This window comes from Heptranchias perlo, chromosome 3 (genome assembly GCF_035084215.1).
Source record: "Heptranchias perlo isolate sHepPer1 chromosome 3, sHepPer1.hap1, whole genome shotgun sequence".
Classification (NCBI taxonomy): domain Eukaryota; kingdom Metazoa; phylum Chordata; class Chondrichthyes; order Hexanchiformes; family Hexanchidae; genus Heptranchias; species Heptranchias perlo.
In genome coordinates, this window is record NC_090327.1 from 26,546,186 (window position 1) to 26,559,017 (window position 12,832).

Sequence of the window (12,832 nt, forward strand, 5' to 3'; positions counted from 1 at the left end):
TAATTTTAAAATAAATTGAGATGATTTATACTCACAGCTATACCTTTGTTGTTTGAACTCGATTAACTTTTCTTTTTCACTAGGGTGACCCAGGACCTTCAGGACCACCAGGGCCTCAAGGGCCAGAAGGAATGAAGGTGAGAAAATACAACAAGAATTTCAGTATGTACCTCCCTGAATCAAAGATCCTGAAAATATTGTTCCTTCTCTTCTTGAGGATGCCACAACTTCCTCTCACCTTTCCAAAACCATTTCCCCTTCATCCAACCTACACAATGGTGCTGCTGAACTCTCCAGAAATAGACCACAATGTTACACCCCTCCTCCTTGCCCAGGCAGAGCATGCCGGAAATACACTCTGCTAATCCAGAACTCGCTGTGTCACGGCATTAGCATGGCCCAGTCAGACCCCCAGCATAGGTCCATGCCCTGGCAGTGCCTTATACCAGGAAATGCCTAGGAAGCCTATGGCCCTGCCTGCTGGCCTCAGGGCTTTCTAGCTGCTGCTGGAGAGCAGCAACCAGAAGGCTTCCAAGCACAAAATCAGCTGTTTTCTTCAGTGAGAGATTGAGCACTTTCCTTCTTGGTCTTCTTCACTTTGCTACCAAGCTCCCTTCATCCCTCTGATTCTGGGAGGAAAAGGAGGTGGAAGAATCAGGGTACATTCCTCCCACCCCATCAACATGACTACAATAGGCCTGTGCCTATTGGAGAAATGCTGGGGCTGTGAAAAGGGAGCAGAGATCCAACATGAGTTTCCTCCACCTTTTCCCCTCTATAGTACCTCTCTGGAAAACAAGCCTTGCCCAGCACTACAGAGAGGAGTATCAGGGCCATACAGTCAATACACCCAATAGAAGCACAGAAGTGACCTAATGTAAGGCCTTTGGTAACATTACTGATAGGATGTACTTGTCGGTGATCTAGGTTGTCTTGCCTTCTGGTTTTCTCACCTGACCTGTACCCTGTCCCACGTTATTACCTTAATAAAGCCACTTTAAGCATGCAATCTAAAAATCTCTTTTAATGATTGCAATGGTTCTCAAAGAACATTATAAAGAAGGAATTTCTATAAATTTGAATTTTATAAGCAAGAGCCAGAAAAATAAGATCATTTACACTACTTTCATTCATCATATTCTTTAAATATACCAAAAGATCCCAGTAGAATCATAGAATCATAGAATGGTTACAGCACTGAAGGGGGCCATTCGGCCTGTCGAGCCCCTGCCAGCTCTCTGCAAGAGCAATCCAGTTAGTCCCACCCCCCTGCCTTTTCCCTGTAGCCGTGCAGATTTTTTCCCTTCAAGTACTTATCCAGATCCCTTTTGAAAGCCATGATTGAATCTGTCTCCACCACCCTTTCAGGCAGTGCATTCCGGATCATAACCATTCGCTGCATAAAAAAGGTTTTCCTCATGTCACCTTTGGTTGTTTTGCCAATCACCTTAAATCTGTGTCCTCTGGTTCTCGACTTTTCCACCAATGGGAAGAGTTTGTCTCTATCTACTCTGTCTAGACCTGTCATGATTTTCTACACCTCTATCAAATCTCCTCTCAACCATCTCTGCTCTAAGGAGAGCAACTCCAGTTTCTCCAGTCTATCCATGTAACTGTCCCTCAGTCCCTCACCCCTGAAACCATTCTAGTAAATCTCTTCTGTACCCTCTCTAAGACCTTCATATCCTTCCTAAAGTGCGGTGCTCAGAATCGGACACAATACTACAGTTGTGGCTGAACCAGCGTTTTATAAATGTTCATCACAGCCTCCTTGCTTCTGTACTCTATGCCTCTATTTATAAAGCCCAGGATCCCGTATGCTCTTTAACTGCTTTCTAAACCTGCCCTGCCACCTTCAACGACCTGTGCACATATACCATCAGGTCTCTCTGTTCCTGCACCCCCTTTAGAATTATACCCTTTAGTTTATATTGCCTCTTCTCATTCTCCCTACCAAAATGTATCACTTCACACTTCTCTGCATTAAATTTCATCTGTCACGTGTCTGCTAATTCCACCAGCCTGTCTATGTCCTCTTGAAGTCTATCACTATCCTCCTCACTGTTCACTACACTTCGAAGTTTTGTGTCATCTGCAAAGTTTGAAATTGTGCCCTGTACACCCAAGTCCAAGTCATTAATATATATCAAGAAAAGCATTGGCCCTAGTATCGACCCCTAGTGATCACCACTGTACACCTCCCTCCAGTCCGAAAAACAACCGTTCACCACTGCTCTCTGTTTCCTGTCACTTAGCCAATTTCGTGTCCAAGCTGCCACTGCCCCTAATATTCCATGGGCTTCAATTTTGCTGACAAACCTATTATGTGGCACTTTATCACATGCCTTTTGAAAGTCCATATACACAACATCAATCGCATTGCCATCATCAACCCTCTCTGTTACCTCATCAAAAAACTCAATCAAGTTAGTTAAACAGAATGCCTTTAACAACTCTGTGCTGGCTTTTCTTTATTAATCCACAGTTGTCCAAGTGACTATTAATTTTGTCACGAATTATCGATTCTGGAAGCTTCCCCACCACCGAGATTAAACTGACTGATCTGTCATTGCCGGGTTTATCCTTACACTCTTTTTTGAACAAGGGTGTAACATTTGCAATTCTCCAGTCCTCTGGCACCACCCCCATATCTAAGGAGGATTGGAAGATTATGGCCATCACGTCTACAATTTCCACCTTTACTTCCCTTAACAACCTAGGATGCATCACATCCGGACTGGGTGACTTATCTATTTTAAGTACATCTAGCATTTCTAGTACCACCTCTTTTATCAATTTTTAGACCATCCAGTATCTCCCCTACCTCCTCTTTTACTGTGACTTTCGCACCATCTTCTTCCTTGGTAAAGACAGATGCAAAGTACTCATTTAGTACCTCAGCCATGCCCTCTTGTCGAAACTTAACACTATACCAATGCACTACACACTCAGACCAGTATCACAAAGGGAAAAGTTTTACTTAATTGACTTGTATACAAGGGAAGCTGTATTCTGAACAATGGTCAAAACAACCTCTTCACTGAACAAAGGACACAGTTCACATTTATAGAGTTTAATTAGCAATGCCACCTGTCATAGAATATGGGCGTACATGTACATTCTTTATTGGTTCAGGTAGTTGGTCAATCAAGTAGTGAGCCTGCCTCCTCTGGACATCCATAGCTCATTCCTATATTGGCACGTAGGCCTCATAGGCCCGAGCACTACCCTCCCTAAATTCCAAAGCTGGCTTATCAGTAGGGCTGAAGTCAGTCTCAAGGCCACATGGCCTCTCAAGAAACTGTATTCTCATTATATTTTATAGTCAGCAATATCCTTATCTGCTCGGGGGGTGGTGGGGGGGGGGGGGCAGACAGTACCAAGCACCTGGACAGCCAACTTAATTATCAACATACCAAGGCTTAAACGTAATTACACAATTGTGTCTTTCTGTGTGTGTGTGTGCTGTAGCTACCCCATGTATGGGAGTCAAGGAGTTAACATTGGTCAAATATCCATCATGCATTTCTTTTCTTTTTTATGGTCAAGTAACTGTTCACGTATTTCTACATTAATGTGGTCTTTATGGTTTTCCACACTCTGCCTCCATGCGTCGATCTCCTTTTTGTTCCCTAATCAGCCCCACCCCTCCTCTTACTAGCTGTTTGCTATTTCTGTGCCTTTGGAGAGTTTTACATTCCCTTTTATGTTAGCCACCAATCTACTCTCATACTTTCACTTTGCCCCTTTTACTTCCTTTTTCACTTCTCCTCTGTACTTTCTATATTCAGCCTGGTTCTCACTTGTATAATCAACCTGATATCTGGCATACATCCCCTGTTTCTGCTTCATCTTACACTAGCCAGTCCATTCAAAATCTTCGAAACTTCAATTATTGAATTTTATATTTTCCTTCGCTCTGAATGGAACAAGTCCAATGTCCTTAATCTTTCCTCTTAGAAATAAGTTTTCACTTCATTACCCTTGGCAGCTGAATTTTCAATGACCAGTAAGCAGGCTACTGAGACTTCACAATAGCAGAAGTCACCACACGGACTGCAGCAGCTCCAGAAGGCAGCTCACTACCACCTTCTCAAGGGCAATTAGGGATGGGCAATAAATGCTGGCCTCACCAGCGATGCCCACATCCCATGAATGAATTTTAAAATGAGAACCTCCTTCTCCACAAAGGAGCACTTGCTGTTGGCCACTGACCAGGTCCACCTAACCACAGCAGGTACCATTCGTTCCCTGCATGGCAGTCATTGGCACCAGCCAGAAAGATGAGGAGAAAGTCAAAACTAACAACAGTAATCTTGATCTTTTCTTCCCTCTCATAATGTAGGATTATTACTGCATTCCAACCAACATCTAATACTCTGCTGTTCTTCTTTCCCATTTATTAGGGCAGCAAAGGAGACCATGGTTTGTCTGGTTCATCTGGTGAAAAGGGCGAACAGGTAACTTGTCATAGTAAATTGGCTATAGCTGTATAATAATAAAGCAATTCATCTTCCTACCTTTATCCAAACATTGTACCAAATGAAAATGAAGCTCCTTCCTTCTAATTGGAGAGATACTTTTTAAGCGGAGTTGGTGGCACAATTTCTTGATTTTGTGATGCTATGGCCCACAATATTTTACGATACCATCCTTAACATGGGCAGACTCTATTTCATTGGGCAGTGACAGATATGATAGGCTCACTACTCCAGGTGATGGAGAGTAAAGTGGGTTCAGAGATGCTTTGGTTTGGAAAGATGAAAAAGGCAAATCTCAGGGAGTTGGGTTTAAAGAGGGACCAGGGGGGGAAAAATTGGATAGGGGCCGTTTTTGGGCGTAGGTAGCATGATGTGCTATTACCCCCACACCCAATGGCCCCTGCGCAGGCAGGACACAAGTTTCACCCCACCCCAGGACTTACCTGCAATCAGCGTTCCATTCCAGACCTTGCACATAGAATCAATGCAATTCGCACTTTCCACCACCAGAGAGAGCTCAATCTCTTAAAGGGAGGATGTTTCTTAAAAATCTCTTAAAGGTAGCTGGTATCTGTTATTTGCTGAAAATAACAATCTACAGTCTGCATAAAATCTGAACGGAGATCAGATATCGCACACGTAAAACACAGATGCAGGTCCTGTCCCTATGTTTACACACTGAGTTATGTTAAAACATTGAATAAAGGTTTTGCACAACTAAATCCCACATCCTCCAATCTGCACGCTAGCCCCCACCAATCTGCCGATCTGAGTTGGTACCTGGCCTGCAAGAGTGCATGCACCAAGGTTCTCTGCTGATGCACTAGAGACTTGGGTGCAAGAGGTGGACAGTAGGAGGAACATCCTATATCCGCAGCAGGTGGGGGGGCAAGAGGCCCTCCAGACATATACTCAAAAGACAGTGGGAGGCAACACGGGACAAAGTCAATGCCAGGTGCACAGCATCATGAACATGGATGCAGTACAGGAAGAAGTTCCATGCTTTGACATGAGTGGTCAAGGTGCGTGAGGTCAACTGTCAAGTGGCGTCTCCTACCAACTGCACCACACACTACACCCCCATCCCCCACATACCAATAAACTCTTTCCATCAGTACACAACTCTTCCAATCAGATGCTTCCTCTCGCCCTTACACATTACCACTGTTTCAAGCCACCCACCCACAACTCACAGGCCACACACACTGGCAGCTATTCAACCATGACAGGCACATCGCCCAGACACACGTCCTGCTTTCTTGCAGGAGAAGATGGCGCATATCAAGAGGCAGCAAGTGGCAGTGGCATTAGCCCTTCGAGCCTGTTCCACCATTCAGTGAGATCATGGTGGACCTGTGACCTAACTCCATATATCCGCCTTAGCCCCATATCCCTTAACACCCTTGGTTCACAGAAATCTATCAATCTCAGATTTAGAATTCACAATTAAGCTAGCATCAACTGCCATCTGCAGAAGAGCGTTCCAAATGTCTCCCACCCTTTGCGTGTAGAAGCATTTCCTAACTTCACTCCTGCACGTCCTGGCTCTAAATGTTAGACTATGTCCCCACGTCCTAATATTGAAGTCTAGGATACCTCCGAAAACAATTACAAATGTCTCGGCAGCCAGAGGTAATAATCCAGCCACTAACCTGTAAATCCTGCATGGTCTCTTTAAATAGCGCTGGTGGGGGGTCCTCCAGGCACTCTAAGACACATTCAGATGGTCGGGGTTAAGACTGTGCATTGTGCTAATCGTTAAGTCCCAAAATGGTGTCTATCACTTTAAATAAGCATTGCACACTGATTGATGCCATTTTCTCCCTGCTTTTCATGATTCCAGCATTCATTATCTGCGCCTGCGCTAACTCCAATACCAAGGTGGCATCTGGTGCACGTCACGCTGGAAACGTGCCTGCACATCCAAGACGCCATCTTGCACGTCAGAGATGCCATGTAGCGCCGAAAGAACAGGCGCTACATGGCCCGATTTAGCGCCCTAGATGCTCGAGGTTGAGTGATAGTGAAATATGAGTATAAAATAATTTTTTAATAGCCAACCTCAACATCAGGAAAATACAACAGCCACTGCTAATCATATGTTACTTTCTATGGTGTAATGTGTGTACCATGGAATCGTAGAAAGGATACAGCACGGAAGGAGGCCATTCAGGCCATCAAATCCGTGCTGGCTCTATGCAAGAGCAATCCAGTTAGTCCCACTCCCCCGTCCTAACCCCGTAGCCCTGCCAATTTTTTCCTTTCCAGTTCCCTTTTGAAAGCCATGATTGAATCTGCCTCCACCACCTGTTTTGGCAGTGCATTCCAAACCCTAACCACTCACTGTGTAAAAAGTTTTTCCTCATATCACCTTTGGTTCTTTTGCCAATCACCTTAAATCTATGTTCTCTGGTTCTTGACCCTTCCAATGGGAACAGTTTCTCTCTATCTACTCTGTCTAATCCCATCATGATTTTGAACACCTCTATCCAATCTCCTCTCGACCTTCTCTGTTCCAAGTAGAACAACCCCAGCTTCTCCAGCCTATCCAAGTAACTAAAGTCCCTCATCCCTGGAATCATTCTAGTAAATCTCTCCTGCACCCTCTTTAAGGCCTTCACATCTTTTCTAAAGTGTGGCGCCCAGAACTGGACACAATACTTCAGTTGTAGCCGAACCAGTGTTTTATAAAGGTTCACCATGACTTCCGTGCATTTGTACTCTATGCTCTATTTATAAAGCCCAGAATCCCGTTTTTTAACCCCCAGATCTCTCTGTTCCTGTACCACTTTTAGAGTTGTGCCCTTTAGTATATTGCCTCTCCTCATTCTTCCTACCGAAATGTATCACCTCGCATTTTTCTGCGTTAAATTTAATCTGCCACCAGCTTGTCTATATCCTCTTAAAGTCTATATCCTCCTCACTGTTCACGACACTTCTAAGTTTTGTGTCATCTGCAGATTTGGAAATTGTGCTCTGTACCCCCAAGTCCAAGTCATTAATATATATCAAGTGGTCCTTGTACCAACCCCAGGGGAACGCCACTGTATACCTCCCTCCAGTCCGAAAAACAACCATTCACCACTACTGTCTGTTTCCTGTTACTTAGCCAATTCTGTATCCATGCTGCCACTGCCCCTTTAATTCCATGGGCTTCAGTCCTGATGACAAGCCTATTATACGGCACTTTATCAAATGCCTTTTGAAAGTCCACATACACCATATCAACTGCATTGCCCTCATCTACCCTCTCTTTTACCTCATCAATAAACTCTATCAAGATTTGCCTTTAACAAATCCATGCTGGCTTTCCCAAATCAATCCAAGTGACTGTTAATTCTGTCCCGGATTATCGTTTCTAAAAGTTTCCCCACCACCGAAGTTAAACTAACAGGCCTGTAGTTGCTAGATTTATCCTTACACCCTTTTTTGAACAAGGATGTAACATTTGCAATTCTCCAGTCCTCTGGCACCACCCCTGTATCGAAGGACGTTTGGAAGATTATGGCCAGTACCTCCGCAATTTCCACCCTTACATCCCTCAGCAATCTAGGATGCATCCCATCTGGACCGGGTGGCTTATCTACTTTAAGTACAGCTAGCCTTTCCACTACCTCCTCTTCATCAATTTTTAGCCCATCCAGTATCTCAACTACCTCCTCTTTTTTACTGTGACTTTGGCATCATCTTCTTCCTTGGTAAAGACAGATGCAAAGTACTCATTTAGAACCTCAGCCATGCCCTCTGCCTCCATGCATTGATCTCCTTTTTGGTCCCTAATCGGCCCCACCCCTCCTCTTACTACCCGTTTACTGTTTACATGCCTATAGAAGACTTTTGGATTCCGTTTTATGTTGGCCACCAGTCTATTCTCATACTCTCTCTTTGCCCCTCATATTTCCTTTCTCACTTCTCCTCTGTATTTTCTACATTCAGCCTGGTTCTCACTTGTGTTATCAACCTGACATCTGTCGTACGCCCCTTTTTTCTGCTTCATCTTACTCTCTATCCCTTTTGTCATCCAGGGAGCTCAGGCTTTGGTTGCCTACCTTTCTCCCTCATGGGAATGTGCCTAGACTGTACCCGAACCATCTCCTCCTTAAAGGCCACCCATTGTTCAATTACAGTTTTGCCTGCCAATCTTTGATTCCAATTTACCCGGACCAGATCTTTTCTCATCGCATTGAAATTGGCCCTCCTCCAATTGAGTATTTTTACTTTAAGAACATAAGAACATAAGAAATAGGAGCAGGAGTAGGCCAATCGGCCCCTCGAGCCTGCTCTGCCATTCAATAAGATCATGGCTGATCTGATCCTAACCTCAAATCTAAATTCATGTCCAATTTCCTGCCCGCTCCCCGTAACCCCTAATTCCTTTTACTTCTAGGAAACTGTCTATTTCTGTTTTAAATTTATTTAACGATGTAGCTTCCACAGCTTCCTGGGGCAGCAAATTCCACAGACCTACTACCCTCTGAGTGAAGAAGTTTCTCCTCATCTCAGTTTTGAAAGAGCAGCCCCTTATTCTAAGATTATGCCCCCTCGTTCTAGTTTCACCCATCCTTGGGAACATCCTTACCGCATCCACCCGATCAAGCCCCTTCACAATCTTATATGTTTCAATAAGATCGCCTCTCATTCTTCTGAACTCCAATGAGTAGAGTCCCAATCTACTCAACCTCTCCTCATATGTCCACCCCCTCATCCCCGGGATTAACCGAGTGAACCTTCTTTGTACTGCCTCGAGAGCAAGTATGTCTTTTCTTAAGTATGGACACCAAAACTGTATGCAGTATTCCAGGTGCGGTCTCACCAATACCTTATATAACTGCAGCAATACCTCCCTGTTTTTATATTCTATCCCCCTAGCAATAAAAGCCAACATTCCGTTGGCCTTCTTGATCACCTGCTGCACCTGCATACTAACCTTTTGATTTTCTTGCACTAGGACCCCCAGATCCCTTTGTACTGCAGTACTTTCCAGTTTCTCGCCATTAAGATAATAACTTGCTCTCCGATTTTTCCTGCCAAAGTGCATAACCTCACATTTTCCAATATTGTATTGCATCTGCCAAATCTCCGCCCACTCACCCAGCCTGTCTATATCCCCTTGTAGATTTTTTATGTCCTCCTCACTCTCTACTTTCCCTCCCATCTTTGTATCATCTGCAAACTTTGATATGTTACACTCAGTCCCCTCCTCCAAATCGTTAATATAGATTGTAAAGAGTTGGGGACCCAGCACCGACCCCTGCGGAACACCACTGGCTACAGGTTGCCAGTCCGAGAATGTACCATTTATCCCAACTCTCTGCTTCCTGTTAGATCACCAATCCTCCACCCATGCCAGAATATTACCCCCAATCCAGTGATTCTTTATCTTGAGCAATAATCTTTTACGTGGCACCTTGTCGAATGCCTTCTGGAAGTCCAAATACACTACGTCCACTGGTTCCCCTTTATCCACCCTGTACGTTCTATCCTCAAAGAACTGAAGCAAATTTGTCAGACATGACTTCCCCTTCGTAAAGCCATGCTGACTTTGTCCTATTAAATTATGTTTATCCAAATGTTCCGCTACTGTCTCCTTAATAATAGACTCCAACTGGTCTATAATTTCCAGCTTTCTGCCTACTACCCTTTTTAAATAAGGGTGTTACATTAGCAGTTTTCCAATCTGCCGGGACCTTTGCCGAGTCCAGAGAATTTTGGAAAATTATTACCAAAGCATCCACAATCTCTACTGCCACTTCCCTCAAGACCCTAGGATGTAAGCCATCAGGTCCAGGGGATTTATCCGCCTTGAGTCCCATTAATTTACTGAGTACCAATTCCTTAGTGATTTTAATCGTATTTAGCTCCTCCCCCCCTAGAGCCCCCTGTTTGTCCAGTGTTGGGATATTCTTAGTGTCCTCTACCGTAAAGACTGAAACAAAATATTTGTTCAGCATTTTTGCCATCTCCATGTTTCCCACCATTAATTTCACGGTGTCATCCTCTAAAGGACCTACGTTTGCCTTAGCCGCCCTTTTTCTTTTTATATAACTGTAGAAACTCTTGCTATCTGTTTTTATATTTTTTGCTAATTTATTTTCATAATCTATCTTCCCTTTCTTAATCAATCCTTTCGTTACTTTTTGCTGTCTTCTGAAGTCTTCCCAATCTTCTATCCTCCCACTAAGTTTGGCTACCTTTAGTGTGGTCCATGTCCTTTTCCAAAGCTATTCTAAACTTTATGATACTATGATCGCTGTTCCCTAAATGTTCCCCCGCTGACACTTGCTCCACTTGGCCCGCCTCATTCCCCAAAACCAAATCCAGTAATGCCTCCTTCCTTGCTGGGCTGGAAACTTACTGGTCAAGAAAGTTCTCCTGAACACACTTCAAAAATTCCTCCCCCTCTTTGCTCCTTGTCGATCTTACATTGGTTTCCATCTTTAAATCCAGCTCTCTCATCGTGGTCAATTGCTTTTGGATGACATACCAGAGCTAGTGATATTCTGGAGGCTTAACAGATTCTTTGAATTACTGCTGACTCTTGCTTGTTTCAGTTTTAACATGGAGTATGGTTCAATGGGTGAATACATTGTCTAGTGTGATACAAATCCCTGGAAGATCACAGGTTCGTTCAGTTCTTGGTCTGTGCTGGGTTAGTGAATGCTGTGTTACTGTGTATCAGTGTGCCCAGGCTAAGGAAGATTAACAATCAGCCAAGGTTGCCTTAGCGATCATGTACCCATATTTGATACATAAAGATATAGGTCTTTATTTTTCTTACTAAATGCATTTTATTTGCTTTTTCTTAGGGTAGTCCAGGGCTGCCTGGTTATCCTGGACCACCTGGTAATCCAGGCCAATCTGTAAGTATGAATTTTTGTGTATGTCCCATTTTGAACAGGAACTTTTCATTAGAAGGAAGTGGTGCAATGAAGCCATCTGCTTAGTGTTTCACTGTAATAAAAAAACTAACAAAGTCCTGGCTTGCTCCATGAGGTTTTGGTTGGACCACAGTCTGGAGTAGTGTATGGTGTTCACATCACCTAATCTTGGGAAGGGTCAAGGACAAGAGGACATAGATTTAAGGTAATTGGCAAAAGAACCAAAGGTGACATGAGGAAAAACCTTTTTACACAGCGAGTGGTTAGGATCTGGAATGCACTGCCCGAGGGAGTGGTGGAGGCAGATTCAATCATGGCCTTCAAAAGGGAATTGGATAAGTACTTGAAAGGAAAAAATTTGCAGGGCTAAGAGGATAGGGCGGAGGAGTGGGACTAGCTGGATTGCTCTTGCATCGAGCCGGCGCGGACTCGAAGGGCCGAATGGCCTCCTTCCGTGCTTTTCTATGATTTTATATTATTGCCTTTGAGAGAGTCCAGAGGTGAGCAACCAAGTTGATTCTAGATATCAGGGATCTAAGTTACGAGTAAAGGTTAAGGAAATTTGGCATATTTTCTTTGCAAAAGAGATGACTTGAATGTGAAAAGCAAAATACTGCGGATACTGGAAATCTGAAATAAAAACTTTAATGTAACTTATTTGAAGATTTCAAGAATTCGAAGGTGAACAGGCCAAAAGACTGAGAAGCAGAGAGGGTAATTTTGACTTTGGACGATAGAGTAAAACGGGCACTATTGGATCAGCCGCCCATTATACATCTCTCCTGATTTTCATTTTCATTCAAGTCAATAGAAATTATAATTTGGAGAGATGTAGAAAGGGCGGCTGATCCGATATTGCCCCTTTTACAGTATCGCAAAAGTCAAAATTAACCCCCAGAGATTTCAGGAGTCGTGCTCCACTGGCAGAAATACAGCGGAGTAGAACACCCATCCATCCACGGCCAGGGAGGCAGACCCTATCCTAAATCACAGGGACAAAGGCATTTAAATACAGGGGAAAGGCAGCCTACGCCTGTACAACATATCAGAGGCACCGCCCCGACTAACCTAAGGAATATTGAAGTGGCACCATACCACTCCAGTGGTGGAACTGAAGCCCAAGAAGGGAGGAAGAGCGCTTGTAAAATAGTCCCGAGAGAGTAAATAGCTATGCTTAGCCAGGTAATCGATGCCCTTTGTTAGAACTGACTGGGGCTTTAATAAGACCCTAAATGGAATTCTTGGCAGCTTTCAGCTGGTTAGAGCTCATTTGGACCTGTTGAGGGCATAATTGACAGAATTGCCTGAGAACTCCTCCAAACACCCCCCCAAGTCATGGGGGAGCTGCCCCACTCCCCTCGACTTGGAGCTGGAATTTAAATGGGGTGTAAATCCAGCAGATTCATGTTCCACTCCGAATTCTGGTCCTCCCCCGATGCTAGATCTGTCTGCTTTCTGCCCTACCCGACCAGT

At 44.0% G+C, this 12,832-nt stretch overlaps 1 protein-coding gene across 3 annotated transcripts in view; it reads left to right on the plus strand.

Moving 5' to 3' along the window:
* Positions 1-12,832, plus strand: part of col22a1 (collagen, type XXII, alpha 1) — a 344,398-nt gene that overhangs the window by 292,607 nt on the left and 38,959 nt on the right. For all 3 annotated transcript variants that reach the window (XR_010960277.1, XM_067978562.1, XM_067978572.1), the window contains 3 exons: positions 84-137; positions 4,407-4,460; positions 11,288-11,341. Coding sequence is in view for 2 of the 3 variants with exons in the window: in XM_067978562.1 (XP_067834663.1) it covers positions 84-137; positions 4,407-4,460; positions 11,288-11,341 (162 nt within the window). In the remaining variant the exon portion in view is untranslated. The remainder of the gene's footprint in view (positions 1-83; positions 138-4,406; positions 4,461-11,287; positions 11,342-12,832) is intronic.